The sequence below is a fragment of the Myripristis murdjan genome, chromosome 7 (assembly GCF_902150065.1).
Source record: "Myripristis murdjan chromosome 7, fMyrMur1.1, whole genome shotgun sequence".
In the NCBI taxonomy this organism is placed as follows: Eukaryota; Metazoa; Chordata; class Actinopteri; order Holocentriformes; family Holocentridae; genus Myripristis; species Myripristis murdjan.
Window position 1 is genome coordinate 27,714,510 of NC_043986.1, and position 17,724 is coordinate 27,732,233.

General features: G+C 43.3%; 1 protein-coding gene across 3 annotated transcripts; it reads right to left on the reverse strand.

Annotated features, from left to right (window-relative positions):
• Nucleotides 1-407: 407 nt before the first annotated feature.
• Nucleotides 408-6,828, reverse strand: cox4i2 (cytochrome c oxidase subunit 4I2). 3 transcript variants are annotated; one of them, XM_030054994.1, is made up of 5 exons: nucleotides 6,681-6,828; nucleotides 4,014-4,119; nucleotides 1,744-1,908; nucleotides 1,155-1,286; nucleotides 408-766 (listed from the first exon to the last, which is right to left on the reverse strand). In XM_030054994.1, exons 2-5 carry the CDS (start codon nucleotides 4,117-4,119, stop codon nucleotides 633-635), a joined length of 537 nt encoding a protein of 178 aa, XP_029910854.1. In that variant the 5' UTR covers nucleotides 6,681-6,828; the 3' UTR covers nucleotides 408-632. The 3 variants fall into 3 exon arrangements, with proteins under 3 accessions (XP_029910854.1, XP_029910853.1, XP_029910852.1); XM_030054993.1 differs by lacking the exon at nucleotides 6,681-6,828 and adding an exon at nucleotides 4,755-4,894; XM_030054992.1 differs by lacking the exon at nucleotides 6,681-6,828 and adding an exon at nucleotides 4,755-4,864 and having other exon boundaries at nucleotides 4,014-4,328.
• Between the last annotated feature and the right edge of the window lie 10,896 nt (nucleotides 6,829-17,724).

The following is a 17,724-nucleotide window of genomic DNA, read 5'->3' on the forward strand; positions in this document are numbered from 1 at the left end:
TGTGTTGAAGTGGGCAACCATGAAAAGTTACCCATTAAGTAAAGCTATTAAATATTCAGGAGACTTCCAACCAAACTCACTCAGATGAAATTTAATTTCATGCCCAAAATGACTCCTTAACAGATACAGAAAATGGGATTTGCCCGTGCAATTAAAAGTCATTAGATCTGATCAAGAGAAAAAACTTTCAAGTGTTTAGACAACAATACTCACTTTGTTAAGCATTGTTTAGAAATTTGTAAGATTAGATTATCCTTCTCTCTAAAAACCATGTCTTGTCTCATTTCATTGAGACTGCTCTTCGAGTCATATCTTATAACCTTGGAAGCCAACATACCAACTAGAGGCAAACCAAGTTGCTGGCTGAGCACAGAATCCACAATTATAATTTCTCAGAAACAAGTGGACAAAGAGTTAAGCAACACTTTTAATCAAATGCTCACAACAGGACGGACAGTTATTACCCTGGCAGATGGCTATGGTGACTGAGAAGCTGCTGATTTGAGCCATTAAGTAAAGTTATTCAAATGTTGCTGATACTGCATTGGTTCCATTTTTCTAGTGGTTATGGTACAATAGTCAAACTCAATCCTACATTTACTTGGAGATAATTTATTTATTTATTAATTTCTTTACTTCCACTGGCCCTTCTCATAGTCCCACTTGGCAGAGAAGCCCTCGACAGGGTTGATCCTCATGTCCAGCATCCTCTTTACCTGCTGGGCCTGCCACTCCTTGTCAAAGGTCCTGGGATGTGCAGGGTAGACTGGAGAAACCAGAAAAGGAGGGACATGGCAGTTGAATTATTTGAATGGTACAGACAGCGGAAAAACATTTCTGTACATAAATACAGTTCGTCATTACATAAGCTAGTCACTGAAGAACTGAAGATACGGTCTGGTGATTTTTAAAGACTTGTGAGAGACAAGGGACAATGACACAAAGCAGCAAAAAAAAAGTCATGGGTGATAAGAGACAGGCTAGTTGCACCTGACTACAATAACAGCTGGTTATCTCTCCAATGCTCCAGAGGGACTTGTCCTATTTCAGTGAGGGGGTCTACGGAAAAGGAGTTACCAGCAGGAAAAACTGGGTGTGTGCTGTCAATGACCAAAGTGACAAATTCAAATAAATAGGAGAGTAACCAAGCTCACCATAGTACGTCTGCCACAGCACCACCAGGCCGGTGATGCCTATAAAGATGAAGATCCCGCCCATGACGGTCTTCCACTCTGCTGTTGGCTGCTTCATCTCTGGGTAGGTCTGGCAGAACATCAGCCGATACACTGAAGGAGGGGACAGCAAGGAAATGAGTGACTGATTTTTTTTTATATATATATATATATTTTAATTATCACAGCTTACAAAAGCCTGTCAACTGACTAATCATTTCAGCACTAAAAGAGTGAAGCCCATATTTAATTGACCTGTGTGTATCCAGCACCAGAGCAAGGCTCCAAGATGTGCATACATGACTACCCAACCTTGCCTTTTAAAAAGGTGTGTAGTTAACACCAGGGGCACTGATACAGTTTGGACAGATTTCAACTCAGGGCATCATGTTGCTTCTTCTCTAGAAAATGCTGACTACAAAACAGTTCCCGACAGTCAGCTGATTTGACCACCAGTTTCTAAGCAAAGGTCATGGAGCAGGACGGATGCCAAAAGGACCGCCTCTGAAGGCAAGTCTCGTCCTGCTCCAAGCCCTGGGAGGCAGCCTCGCCACAGCAGTTTGAAACCCACAGGCAATCTTCTCCTCTTTGGTCAGCTGGGTCCAGGGTCCCTTCTCCTTTTGTTTCAGGCTTTTGTCGGCAGCAGTCAGCACATCTTTGTAAGGTCTGTCAGGCAGGGGCGTGTCCAGACGGTCCCAGTACATCGGCTGAGACATGTCAATCGACTCAGACACCTCTGATGGGACGAGAACATGGACATCATGAGTCAAGACTAAGCACTGCAAATCTTTCTTCCACACACTGGACCCAACTGTCAATCTTCAGCAATTATTAAATCGGCCTGCACTGTTACAGTGCACTTTACTTTTCTCTTAGCTAATTATTTTCATGTGTGCTACGCATGATCAACCATAGTGGCCTTGAGGCTTGATTGCATTGATGCCTTTAGTGTCTGTGTCTAGTGGTCATCTATGTTACATGAGCCGATCAAAGACAACAGTGCCATCTGCTGGTTAAACTCCACTACTGACAGGCCACTTTCCTGAAATAGCCTTCAGGTTGTCCTAGTTTTATTTCTACATACATTATGTTAGATTAAAGATAGATTTAAAACAAAAAACAAACAAGCTAGCTCTCACTCTATGCAAAGTATATATAAAACCCGGCAGTTTGTTATCATAAAGACTATATTATTTGGAATTTATTACCAACAGACCACATTTTCCTAAACAACTTGTTTGAGTGAAAATAATGTAACATAAGTTTTTAAAAATCCTGATTATAGTTATGGCCAGAGGAATATCTGGATTGATCAGAGTGTAAAGTTCTCCCAGGATGCTTTGAAAATTTTGAGAAAGGGGCTCCCAGATGTTTGAGACTGATGTGTGCACCAACTAGTATTGCTATTGTTTAGGCATTTACTCCCATATTAAATGCATGAAGGAGTGATTTTTGAAGTGTGTGGGCTCTGTATGAGTGTGATAAGTAAGCACCTTCCAAATTAATGAATAAAGAATAAACCCATTTCAAAACACGAATTACTGTAATTATTTGTTGTTTAACACAGTCGAATCTATCAATCCTCTATCATGTCATTTGACCCACATCAAAGCTGTAGATGAATTCAGTTTCTTGTGTTTACCCCCAGATGAAAGAAACTGTATTTAGGCCAAAATAAAGTGAAATTTCCCCTGACACAGCAGGTGGGTTGCTTTCATTTGCTTTATGATAATATACAAAGATAACACTGCCACAAAAACAGGATTATTTTTATTGGCAGTTCTCACTGGTTTCATATAAATTTTGCTTCAAAATGACCCTTTAACCTGGAGGGGCCTGCCTTAGAGAACCTCCATTACATATACAGTAACCTGCTGGCATTACATACATGAAGCCAGTGTTTACTAATGTACAAGCATGCATGAACAGGCACAGACTTGAGTACAGTGTGTGCAGGCGGTATTATCATTATATACATCATACAATTTTTTTTATTACCATTATTATATTATCATTAATATTATCATTATTAGTAGTAGTAGTAGTGATTTGATTTGATTTGATTTGATTTATTTAAGTGTCATGCACCTTCTGGTGCTCAGTCCATATGGGCTTACAAGACACTAGATAACACAGAAACAAAGATGACCTTATGACAAATACTATTGTGGATACAATGTTCTCTGTCTTCGATGCCAGGCATCTTTCATAAAATTCACCAAAACAAAAATCTCCAGATTAAAAAAACAACTCATCATATCAGCTTCGGACAGCCAAAACAAATTAGGATTTTTCATCTGGGTCCTTTCAAACAAACATTTCTCAAATCACAGTATAAGGGGCAATGAAATACAAAATGAAATTCATCAGTAGTAGTAGTAGTTGTAGTTGTAGTAGTAGTAGTGGTTGTAGCAGTATTAGTTGATTTTTTCGGTTTGGGGGTTTCAAGATAGTAGCGCCATCTAGTGGTTGTTCGCGGAAGGGCCGAATTTTTTTAACTAGTGAACAACTAGATGGGCAACCCGCCATATTTCGGGTATTTTCCGGTCAGACTAAATCAGACCAAACATCATTCGCAAGGAAATGTGTAATTTAATTTCAGTTTTGAGAGCTGTACAGAAACTCTTCCGAGTGAAGCACACCCAAACTTTGACCTTTCACCCCGACGGCACAACACCTCCAGTCACTTAGCGGTTCATGTTAGCTAGCAAAGACTTTGTAGGGTTTTGGCGTTTCAACACGGTCGCTTAAAAACAAAACACAAACATGAAGTGACTTCTTCTGACAGACGAACAGGCTCTCCCGTTTGTTTAAACGTTAAACTGTTTTCATTTTCCTCACCGTGACTGTGGCTCGCCATCCTCGCGCTGCTGGTGGACAGGGCAGCCGTTGCGCGCCGGGCCAGGAGGCTCCCCACGCGCCCTGCGGTCAAGCATCTGAGAAGCATCTGGAAACAGGTAGGAGCAGACTGAGGAGGAGCTCACACTGATGACTGACAAGACTTTAGCTGGTCAGTGCGACAAACTGGGAGACGTGCGACGACGTAGAGGACAGTCACAGGTGTTTCTAGTGACGTTAATAAAGTTTCTGTCCGAGTAAAGTGCAGCAGAGTCTCTTCACTGAGCCAGCAGGGTTCAGGTCCTCTGCTCTGTAGGACTTCAGAGGAACAGGACCTGAATTAGTATCATTAGTAACACCTGTGTTTACCCTGCTACCTCGTCAGAATGGCTGTTGGCAAAAAAAAAAAAAGTTTAGAATGATGAAACCTGTGAGAAAAATAAACAAATAACTGCATTAGAGGCTGCATTTTGTCAATGTGGAGAAGAAAAGCACTTGAATGCATGCACAGATGTATTTATGTTGTCCGAGCTCAGTTAGAGGCACGTGAAGGCAGCAAGGTAGGCGGCAAGTGGGAACCCACTCGTCCATCATTTACACGTTTGTCTCCTCTCAAAATCAATATAATCAACCATACTTTAAGTTTTATAACGCAGTGTTTAGAGCATGTAAATGGTCATTTATTCTCGTCTGACATACAGTAGCCGTGTGTTTGTGTGACAAAAGGCCGGGTTCTCTTCTTACCTTCTCACTTGACCCTATATCTCCACCATCACCTTGTTCTATAGTTCATCTTTGCAGTGTGTTTGCTGCTTTACCTGGGATGGCTAGAGTGAAGGGTGTTTGTTGCATGCCTGTATTTATGCACAATAAGTAAATGAGGGCGGGAGCTTCCCTTGCTGCCCACAGGAGGCTGAATATCCATTGAGTTTACTTTAGGTAAGTTGGCAGGTATAAGAGTATGGTTGAAAATGTTATTCCCAATTATCTATTTCATGAATGCAATGGGGTGGCATAGCTTTACCCAGTGCTTGCCTGTGTGAATGGTTTAGTCCAATTAAGAATGGGCTGACTGAGCAGGTTAAGAGGGTAACAGCCTCCAGTAAGGCCGTGGAAATGTTTTCTATATTTGCTTTTGGTTAATAAAACCACAACCTCTTTTTGTATCAGACCTCATCCCCGTCTGCTCCCTTCTTCAGCAGTCCAGCATCCCTTTGAAGCTTATTTCCCAGTGTCATTTGGTCACATTAATATCCCCATTAAGTAGTTGTACAGGCTGTAATGCTACACTGTGTTAATTTGTGTTGTTATCCACAGCCGTGAGTTGAAAGATCTCATTAAGTGCTTTATTGTCTTATCAAAGGTGGCCTGGATGAGTTCCAAAGCCTTTTATCCTCAGTCTGGCCTCTTTGTTGTCTCTAGCTGTTAACCATGCTGCAGCCTAGACCGTCATTTAGCACTTAATAGTATTAGCACGTAACTTAAAGGGGAAATTCCATTAAGTAAATTAAGACTATAAATATAATCTAGTTTAGTCTTGATTTGTGCACATTAACATGCCCTTCCAAAAAATATAAACAAACTTTGATAATTTCACACAAAATAGTTCCCAAGGCAATTTTACAGAGATTCAGTCAGATTTTTTTAATGATGTTATTTACACACCAGTGAAATTAAGTCCATTTAGAGGTAGAACTTCTAGTATAATCATTTTACCACCAAGCAAGTCCCTGATGAACCTGAGGGGCGATGACATGTACAGCAGCAATAAAGCATTGCATTAGTCTTGCATTGCTTTAGGAGAAAGTTGATCATATTGATAAATATAATTATCACTGCTTTTGGTTTTAAGGCTAAAATTAAAGGAGAAAAATCTTTCCATAAAATTGAAATTTTATGGAAAGATTTTTTTGTTCTATATTTGGCATTTGTGTGTCCTTTCGTGTTTCTTTCTGTGCCTTTTTTAAAACCTAAGACACACATACACACGCACACAGCAAGTGAACATGGCGGCACATTGGCAGGTAGTCAACTTAAGAGTCCGCATTGACCTCCTGAGTAGGACGGGGGGGTAAACAAACTTTCTTTCTCTCTCTTTTTTTTATTTTATAAACAGCTCCAGTTGATATAAAACAGAAGTGGTTTGCTTCAAATCTTTTGGTTAAAGAAAGGCAAAAGAATTCATGGAACAATGTTTTCCTCCAAATAAGGAATGATGAATATCATTCATGCTTCATGCTGTTGACGCATTAAACCTTGTGAAGACAAGCTGGAGCTTTGGGAGCATCTTGGCATTTTATTCCTGCAGAGTCCAGCATGCTGTGAAAACACATTAGCATGCTGTGAAAATGAATGGAGAAATCTGGGTTAGGAATACTAAATTAGCTCTTATCCTTGTATGTAACATTATCAAGTTCAAAATACTTCATTGGCTCTTTTTAGTCGACTTGTAGCTCCCCATGCTCGTGCAACTTCTCTATATGAAAAACATCCAGCAGTTCTAGAAATGATTATCAGTTAGATCTGTGTCAAGGTTCATTATCATTGCTGCACGTCCGCCACTGTCCCAATGGGGTCGGGGGGCGCCTGTCTCTCCTTCACCCCCTTCAAACCGCCTTTCCAGACATCATTATGGCTTTTCTGTCTGAGTCTGCAGAGTCAAATACTCACTGTTGTCCTGAGAAAGTGAGGCTGCCGATGTGCAAGAATGCAAGAGCAAAAGTGGCGACAAAACACCAAATCTTGAGAAAAATGGCTGTCGTCCTCCCCCCTTTTCGTCTCAGCCTTGGCTCCTATCGCCACACACGCACCGACCAGGAACCAACTGGTGGGCGGGTGAGACAGGCTGGAAGGGAGGAGGGAGGGAGGGAGCTTAGTTGAAGGGAGAGATACCAAATCGGTACAAGTAAACAATCCAGGAGCATGTGATAGGACTGGCAGAGAGCAAGAATGAGAGTGGGTTGAGTGTAGCTGCAGATCGCAGAGAAACTACAAAGCCACCCTTCTCTCTTTTTATTTTACTCTCCCTCCCTTGTCATCACTCTTTGCAGCCTCATTAGAACAGCAGGGAGGCTGAGGTCGCTTAAGGTAAGGTTACATTAGGACAGATGGAAAACTATTTTTCACCCTGGTCTAGAAATGAGAGAGGGCGTAGATGTGGAAGTGCGAGAGAGGAAGAACTCTGTCTTACTTCTGAGTGAATAAGGAAGGGAGCAAGAGGACAGAGAGACTATTTCCCCCACATTTTACCCTTGCTGATCCCTCACAGGACCACGTCTGGGCTGGCACCAGGCCACCATTATCCCAGAGTTGTTTGGCCAAGAGCCTGGCCCTGACTGCCAATATTGGTATGTGTTTCACAAGGCAGCCAACGGTCGCAGCGACACAGTAGAAAAAGGAGGAGAGAGGGAGGAGAGAGGGAGGAGACTCGCAGGGTTGTGTGAGGACAGGCCTCCACTTCCCCACAGCGACCCCACAAGTATCAAGTATACACATCAGAGGGCAAAGAACATTTCAGTGGCATACAAGGAGTAATAACATTCATCAGGGAGAATATTTGTGCCAAACCAATACTTTGTGAAGTGAACATACTGTAAGTGTGCGTGCTGTTTGAGTATGTGGATCAAAGCAAGGGAATTCGTTTTTGAACTTGCAGTTTTGTGTATGAAATTTTGACATTTATTAAAACTGAGACAAATAATATTTAGGCTACTGCCATGTTCAGTAAATCCAAGCACCACCTTTTCCTGCAAAAATGAAAAGTGAAAGTAAATAATTACGATTATGGGGGCAGCAAGCTGACCCAGGGAATCCCAAGGCGTTCCCAGTCAGGAAGGAGACAGGGGCCCCCTCCTGGAGCAGGCCTGGGTCCTAACACAGGGTCTGGTCGGGTTCAGCCTGAAACACGGATGTGAGGCCCTTCTACTTTGAGTCCACCGCCTAAACCGCATCTAAATACTCAACATCTGTGAGCATTTGTTTGGATTTTTATTTATTTTGTGTTCTGCTGGCCCAGTTTAAAGCACTGCCTGGTACTTGTTCCAGTTAAATATTGGAATAACAATTCTATTGTGGAACTGGTGATCGTACATTTAAGGTCAACGTAGCCACTGGTTTTCATCTATTATGTTTCCATGCCACAGCTGAGGCTTTCATTAATACTGAATATTTGTGCCACTGGGAAACATAGCCAGATGTCTTGTTCCCCTCGATTCAAAAGGAAATCCACCAGGATTGTGAAAATGTTTCACCAAACAATAGTCCTTTAGAGACAGTAGAGGGAGACAGTGATTATATCTACGCTGATTTTGCATGGATATTGGTCCATTTTTGCTTCGCAACTGTTAGAGCTGCAAGTCAAAGAGATATAAAAGCTGAAATAAAAATTCTGTGTCAGTGCATCAGTTCAAGGTTTTGTGTCGTACAATATTACTGTACCCCATAACCCTAAGACAGTCTTTTAACTCTGAGAAACCACACCCAAATTCATTGTCTGCATATTCAGCTGCTTTTCTTCCACCTGTATAGAGCGACCTACCCAGTCAGTCAATACAGGGCGAGGTCCATTCACCAACTAACTCAAGAAATAAAAGTCATTTGTCCCAGAGGAACAAACAAAAGTGCTCATAACTCGTTTTCCTAATCCTGTTCTTAGCATGTTCAGTCAAGACAATGAATGTATGAAGGCTGCCAAGTTTCTTAACTGTGGGAATAAGGCCATAAAAAGATGCTGCCTTGGCTAAGGTGTGTCTTTAGATGACAAAGTACTTGTTTACATCTTACATCTACATCTTAACAGAGAAAAAAAAAATGCTAGAGAGATAAGATAATCCTATTTTTCCAACACAGTTTTGTTGGTATCACTACTTTTTCTGGGAACTAGTATAAATGTGTTGAAACAAGGCAGAATGAGGTAGATCAGCCCACCAGTATCATGAAAATGATGCATGATTGTTGCAAATTATAGAAACAAGTGGGATTATCTCATGCCACTGTCAGATTTTTTTCACTTGTTTTAAGAAGCTCAACAACAGCAGCAGCAGCAGCACAACAAACAGCTCAGTGGCCACTGCTTCTACAGGTACTGACACTTCCTTTAGAAAGAAGATAACTCTTATTATTGGACTTCACGCGATCAGTTCAAAATTGAAACAGCACCCTACTTGAATTACCATAAGTCTCCACTAGGTGGCAGTAGTACACAAATTTTTGAAGTAGCGGCAGATGGAAAACTACATTGGCTCTAGCACAACTGTCAAAGACTTCCACAAATATTACCACTAATATCTTTTAGTTTTTATCACAGATACCTTTTGCAGAATTCATGAACAGTCAACCTCTCATTCAGGCCTTTTCTTGTGGCACTCCTTATCTACAGTGCTATGAGAAACAGGAAATTTCCTCTTTAGAAAAAAAAATTCATTAAAAAAATGATCTGCATCTTGTAGCCCCACGATGGATATGAGTGACACGTGTGACTATGGACAAGAGTTCGGCACGGAATAAATGTAATTGGCTCAGCTGTCCATCACGAATATGAACTGAGCCAGCAATCACTGGTGTTTGATTATTCACAAGCTTTTAAGCGGGTATGTGCTTGTAAAAATGAAAACACTATCTCTTTAAAATCTCTTTTATTATGCTTTTTTTATGGTGTACATGGAATTTAATAGGAAACACAGGCTCTTAATGGCTCGAGTCCAAGCGTTTTGCAAGAGCCAGTCTCTGTCAATATCATCAAGAAGCCGCACTCTGCCCCTGCACCGGTCGGGATTCAGCTTTCATTTTTAGAAAGGAACCGAAGTGGAGGAACACAAACACGACTGACGTGGCCACACTTTCCAGATTTTCCAGAAGCAAGTCCAACGCAGTGCCACAGACAGTAGAGTGGTGAATAGTTGCATGTCAGGCTTGACGGGGTACGTTTATTTCCCTGGACAGATATAAATGTGTTGAAGCATTTTGCCTCCCTGACATGCAGCTGAAATATTGCGTCAGTTGAACATGAGCGCAGCAGCTGCTGGTACAGCACACAGAAACAAACACAGCAAGGCACGTGGCCCTGATTCATTTATGGAAATTAAGCATAGGCCGTGACGGTGCACACAGCCCCAAATCCAGCCCTCACACTCCCACTCAAACACACACACACACATACACTGTCCTTTATCCCCTGCAGTCTTTTACCCCCTTTACTCCCCCTCCAAACCCACTTTGACCCCCAGCCACGCTCTCCTGTCCCATTAGAATTGGAGATGCCGGCTCCATCTCTCCTGAGAAAACGTATGCCATCCGTCATTTCTCCTCTTCCCTTTTGTTCAAGTGTTCACCCTCGTCCCCTCTTTATAACAACAAAGTGACAGCGACCAAGATTGAGGGGGGTGAATCAACCCTGTTGAGCGTTAGCTTGGAGTCAATCTGGCACATTAACCGACCGGCAGACGCGGCGATACGCCTCCGTCAAACAGCCCTAACGGCAGATCTTTAACCCGCCTGCTCAAATGTGTCTCCCATCTGACATCCTGACAAAAGACAGATTCAACCCACCGCTTGCTGACACCGACGCCGACACCCTTCAGATTTGACAGCAGCTGAAAGACAAGTGTCAGGGAGTGCTTCGTCATCCCTCACCGCCTTCGTCTTGTGAGGGCGACTGCCTCGTCACTTCGCTTTAATGAATTGGGCTCGCTCTACCCCACGGTGATTCTGAGGGCGACTTTGATTCCAGTGTGCGCGCCCCAGCTAGACCTCTCTCGACTTTCCCTTTCATCTGTTCACATATAACAGCGTTAAGGCTTACTCATCTGAGGCGCAACCAGAAGGCAGAGAGACGGAGATAGAGGGAGAGACAGATAGATAGAGGCCGAGGGGACTGAGCTACTTGTCAGTCATGAGAATGCTCCTGCAACAAACCCGTAATTCCTCTAACATGGCAAATGTAGGTCAAGGGAAAGCAAAAAACCCGGTCTGTCTGCATGTGGCCACACATCTTCCTGTCTGTCACTGCTTGGCCTTGTGCGATGTGTGTGTTTACGCGTGTGCATGTGGCCTCGGACTCGTACCTGGCTCTGTGTGGCGCTGCCTAACCTGTGCATGTCCGGGCTTGTTGAGTCTGGCCTTGTCGGTCCTGTAGAGCCTGTCTCCTTTTGGCTCCATGTACCTTGGCAAAACATGACCCTGTGTGTGTGTGTGTGTGTGTGTGTGTGTGCGTGCGCGCCGGCACGTGAGTTTGCATGATCATCCGTCCCCTCTGCCTCCACCCCTGAGGCATTGTGGGTAAGTGGGTCAGACTCACAGGCTAATGATGTTGCTCCTCCTTTTCCTCCTCTCTCTTCCTCTACATTCCTATTCCTGTTCCCCAACTGTCCTGCCATATTCTCTGTTGCTTTGTGCTGCTCTGTGTTGGGGAGCCTTCAGTTCCCCCCACCCCCTCCCTTACTGGCATCCCTTCAAAGAAAACACTGAGGCATGACTAAGGATGAAAAGGATTAGGATGTGACCATGATCGGATGCTCACGCTGCATAATAACACAACAATAACTTCAGTATAGCCATGCGGCATGCGTTTCATTACCTGTTTGTTTGTTATTGTGCATGCAAAACAGGACGCTTTCTGCACGCTGTGTTCAGTACGCAGAGACATTTTAATGCATTTATTTCTTGCAATGCATTCTCAGGGTGAATCTTTGTTTAATATGGGGAAGGAAAAAAACACCAAGAATGAGCAAATTTCTTTCTGAAGTCTTTTTTTTTTTTCAACCCTTTCAAATTCCAACACTAGAAAAAAAAATTCCCAGCCCTGAGTCGCAGCCGCTGTACCCCACATTCTGGCCATCAAGTGATCTTCCATACTTCCATTCATCCAGTGAAACAGTCCCTCTGTTTGTTTTCCTATACTGATGATGCTGACCTGGATAATAAATGCCCAATCAGCACCGATGCCTCTCTTCCTTTGTTCTCTCTCTCTCTCTCTCTCTCTCTCTCTCTCCCCCTCTCTCTTTCTCTCCACCGTTAACGGGTTTTTAAAGTGGAGGCCTGCTGAAGTGTGATAACATTGTCTGTTGTAGACTTGGCAGCATCATATTTGCACTGGGCGAGGTGTTTCGCCCTCCGTTTGCAGTTTTGTGTGTTGCCTCCCTCAGTGTGCAGTGAGGCAAACGGGGTTAATTGTTGTGGCCTCGGGGCAGATTGACAGAGCACAGTTTTTTCTCAAAGTGATGGATGCTAAGCCTATCCACACCCAAGGCAACAAGTGTCATTGCAGGCATGTATAATTACTTTCTGTTTCTTGTAAATATCTCTTCTCTCTCAGACACGTAACATGCATGTACTACTTTCGCTTTCTGTTCTTGCAAACGGCCTCAACTGAACTAAAGGAGATGCCACATAGATATGCCTTTCATTTCAGCAATGCATGCGTGACCCGATCTTCACCACTGGCATTTTTTTTTGGGCCGCAAACTCTGATTAAATCTGCAACAGGCAGCCTTGAATGGTGGCGGCTCCAAATGACACAAAGGCCAGGTGATGATTTTAGCTCTGATTTTCCAGTCCCAGAAAAACTTTGGAGATCTAGGACAAAAAGGCAGAGGTCGGAGCCCAGTCTGAGCAGCTCAGAGACGCATCCTGACAGTCTGGGAGCTGTCCCAGACACCCCGACATTTTTAAACATGTTTAAAATTCTCAGTGCAAGGGGCGCCCCAGTGGCTCACCATGTAGTGCACGTCCCATGTAATACTAAAGCTAAGCCACAACGGCCTGGGTTCAAATCTCTCTGCCCCGTCTTTCCACTGTGACTGTCTAATAGAGCAGAAATGCTAAAAAAATAATCTTAAAAAACTGACTAAATAAATAATTCTTGGCATATAATTTGGGATGCTCTTGGAGTTGGAGTCATCATAAAAAGATAACACATTGCAAAGGCTACAATAACACAGTAAGTACAATAAAATGACCTTATTTATATTGTGTTGCTGTTTCTTTACTCAGACTTCTTGTAAGGGCATTCTTCATAAATAAAGCTCAGGGGGAAAAGCGCACATGGTTCCTTCTTTGGTTCCACACAAAGTAGCACACACACTACTTGAAAGGCAAACCACTTGTGTTTTTGAACTTCTGGCATATGGTCCCATGAGTATGGATTTCAGATGGTCATCTCCTCTTAGGTGCAAGGTCTTGTAATTTGTGTAGTGTGCGCACCACATCACCCACAAGACATATGATTACAGGAAGGATTGTTGTGTAATTAGAGCAGGTTCAGTGATTTTGGGATTTTCGTGAAGTCCAAGCAAGCCCCAGCAGTCTGAGAAATTTTAACTTCGATGCCCAGAATTCCAGTAAGCTGACATCGCTAAACTGTTCACAACATGTTTACTGTTAATAACACTTGGCACCAAAGGATGCCAGAGGAACAAGAAAGGCAAAAGCTCTGAGGGAGTAGCGCTTGTTTGGTGTTAAGGAGACACTTTTGTTTTGATTTATCACTTTCTTTGGCCAGAGAAGTACACACAGGCAAGTACAAGATTTTTTCCACCGCAATCGGTAGCGAACACAGCCACAATAGGATACAACAGTGAACGAGCTATACTGTGAATGAAGCAAGAAAGCAACGCAGCGAGTCTGCAGCACGAGAAGACAGAGAGGAAGAGAGCGGCACGGTTGAGCGAGGTAGACAGTGAATTGCGGTGAGGAATCGCTGCGTAGCGACCCTGGCAGAGTGAGAGAGCGACAGATGGTTTAGCGAGCTAGACAGAGAGTGAAGAGAGAGTGGAAGCCGGCGAAACAAATATTGAATCACAGCAACCACGAGAAGTTGTTCATCATGCAGTCAAAACTCTGCACAAAACACTTAGGCCTGACAGGGCCGGTAGTTTCTGAGATTAGCTGCGGACAGCACACCTAAAGCACGCCAAAGATCTGAATAGTGTGGACAGGACATTCTTTTTCTCCTGAAGACAGATGTACTTTCAAATGCCAACTGCATCTTTAAGTGACTAGAACAGCTCACTAACTCTTGAATTCCAAACTTTGGTAGGATTTCCAGAGCCTTTCCCCTGTTCTCTGCGCTCTGTTAGTATTCTGGTGGGGTTGTTTTGAGCCGCGCTGTGTTCGTTGGTTACCAGGGCAGCGGAGGGTCCATTTTGTGTATGCCCTGAGTGCTGTGGGCCTTCCTCTCTCTGTCAGCAAGGGCTCAGTTCCCATGATGGATCACCTGGGCAAACAATAACGGGGTCCCAACCCAATGGGATGCCCAGCTACGCCCTAATTAACTTTATACCAATTAATCTACAGAACTGCGCCCTCCTCTGTCACCTCTGCATGTTTTGTAAGGGGGCCTCAGTTGCTGCAGGGCCCTGGGTAGACGTGACGGGAATGAATCGGCTTCTAATCTAATTGCTGATAATGGATTTTCCCTAAAGCGAGGAGACAAACAAGAGAATGTTGGTTGATCATTAGCTGTTTCAGACCTGCATGATTGGACTCGGGCTACGGATGTCTCTTTGTGTTTCTTTGAAGGATCCAGAGTCTTAGAAGCAGATAACAAGGACAGAGCGCCATGGTAATAATACGATGTGATCCCCCAGAGGCTGTCCATCCATCCTTCCATTTTCTATAACTGCTTATCCTAATCTGGTTTGGGGTTGGATCCTATCCCAGCATATAGAGCAGAAGGCAGGGCATCACTCTGGTCAGGTCACCAGTCCATCACAGGGCAAACACCCCCCCCTTAAGGCTATATTGATCACACAAGTGAAACTGAGGCTGCAGAGAAACCAGTGGAACAAGTGATCTAAATAGCAGGGGCTTTATCCATCCTCACATTACAGTGTGTTATGAAACAGCACACTAGTTGCTCAGCTCAGTGACATTTCAAATACACTACATGTGACACATTGGCCCTGTTTACACTACCAAACATTGCCTGTTATATGTTAAGTATCAAAGAAAGTTCTATCAGAAAAGGATGTTTTGTAGTTTAAATATGCAAAAATCATACTTTTATTTCAAGGTTAGCTTCAGTTTTGTCCACCGGGAACCATAATAACATCTCCCACATTTCTGGACATCAAAATAACCACATGATGCATGTCTCCCTCCGCTTTCATCGGCCATCTCCATCTACCACAACTGTCCACGATCCCATTCACGCAACACAGACAACATTAATCCATCTCCATAATCTGGAAACCTTTGACATAAATTTATGCACCACCAGTTGCTGTCCAGGGTGCTGAGGAAAACAGACTCCACTCTGGGACTTAATGAGGTAAATCCTCCTCTTCCTCACTGCAGGGCCGCATTTATTCCTTTGTATCTTCAACACCACAACTGTAGTGTGGTATGTTGTCAAAAGTTGCGTCAAATGTTTTAAGGTGAACTTGACACTTAATGTCACTCCACAAGGAGACAACATATGTCTTTATTTACCTTTATAAAATAAATGGCAACCATACAGGCCACCTTTCAATTTGTTAGACCAAAGTTTGATGATAATACAGATTCTGACTTATTTTCACAACAAAAACACTTTTCAGCCAAAGCTCTGTGCAAACCCAGATATGAAATGTTATATTTTAACCAGTGCAAATTAACATCCACTGCCATCACTCTCCTAGGATTAGCAGTGTTTGTACAGTTTAACAGGTGTTCATTCAGCCAACAGGTCACAACTGGAACAATGTGTTTACCTGAGTATATGATAGCATGTACAGTTAGTTATCAGTTCTGACAGTTGGAAGGAAGACAGTGACTCTGCCCCAGGGCTGTGTGTGTGTGTGTGTGTGTGTGTGTGTGTGTGTGTGTGTGTGTGTGTGTGTGTGTGTGTGTGTGTGTGTGTGTGTGTGTGTGTGTGTGTGTGTGTGTATTTCTTTGAAACTCACTAAACTGGATTTTGGTTTCAGATTCTTCACTATTTATAACATTTAACATTTAGCCATCACACACACACACACATGCACAAATATCTTAGTATTCAGCATGCAAACTCCTATCATTCACTGTGACCCTGCACTGTTAATTTGCTTGCAGTCACATGGAGTCCGAAGGCACTCCTAATCCACAGTCCTCATTGCAGCCAGGCACGTGCTGACACTCATACCGCACATTTCCAAAAAAAAAAAAAAAAAAAAAGCCCACCATGGAAAAGAACCAGGAATTCTTCCGAGGCGTCATATCGTCATATCCTGGTTCCCAAACAGGTGACCTGGAGAGAGCCCAAGGAGAAAAGAGCCGGAGGGACGGGACGGTAGAGAAGGAGGGGACTGCCTGAGGTTGTTTGATCTCTGCCAGAGCAGTTGGATTACTGCTGCTGGAGTCAACCTCCTGCAAGGTGTTGCAGTGTTGTTGCTTCATGTCGAGCCCCCCGTGATGAAACGCAGCAGATCACTGGGCGGGTATTGGAAGCCTCCACTGACATATGAGTTGTATTTATGGGGCACAAATGACACCAACAGTCCTGACTCCATCTCTTTATGCGTGTTGCCATGGCAGAGTTAGTGTTACTTTGCAGTTTGGAGGCGTCAGCGACAATTATTGACATCAGGAGAATTATTCTGATGGGGTGGGCCGTTAATCTGCCCCTCGTTGGCCCCGGCCCATATTAGCAGCTCCTGTCAGAGGCAGCGATTGAGTGTTTACGTGACTTAGGTGGGCGGACGAGGAATTCTTTTCTGCTCTCTCACTGATAACCTGATAACCTGCCTACACTCCCACTAACCCCAGAGCTGCTGCTTCTCATGACGTCGACTTTTCCCAGTTTGCAACTATTTTGTTTAACTTCATTCCTCCCACCTTTTCCTCTGTCTATCCCACTTGACACTCCCTGTTTTCCAGGGGTGGGTAGAGTGCAGAAGAATTGTACTTGAGCAAGGGTAAGGGTATGGACTTCAGTGTGAGTAAAAGTTACCCTGTAAGAGAATGACTCAGATTTTCCATTAAACAAAAACAACAGTTTGAATAGCGAGCCCTAGTTACACTTTTAGTTCGGTCTATTTTCATGCCGTGAATGAAGAACTGCAATTCAAAAAGAAGCAGTTTAACATCCTAATTATTTGGTGCACAGACTATTCATCGACTGTCAGCTGTCAGATCTGAGTGTGTCCAAGGGTTTGCTCTCCACAGCCTCTGATTGGATCGTTTGACTTTGCATTGCTGCTCACTAGCTGACCAGCTTGGCTTACGAGTTAAGAGAATTAAGAGTTTCTTCCTCTTGAAAGCCTTCATTTCCCCTGAGGTTGCACCACGAATGCTGTGTTATGGCCGTGGTTACAAATTTACAAGGGGGATATTCTGCCTGTGAAGCTTTGATTTGAAACCATCACGAAGGGAGAACCAGCTGGAACGCTACATATTTGGTCAAGCGTAATGATGAAAAGAGTTGATTACCAAAAAAATAAATAAATAAATAAAATAAAATGACTTCACTAAGAATAATAAGTGCAACCCACAGGAAATAACATGTGGAGTATGCTGCTGTTTTCCCAGTGACACTCACAGTCCTATCTCTTAAATCTGTTTTTGCTCTGGTTACAGCTCATTGTATTCACACAGAATGGCAAGATTGCGTAATCGTTCTCAGCCATCCTGTTGTCTTCACGGTGCCAGTCTTAAATGGTAATTTTTGGAAAAATCATTGTTTTCCTGCTGCTTGTAGACCACTGTGGACTGTCATCATAATTCAAATAAGTCAGATTTTACTATGACAGAGCATGGCACT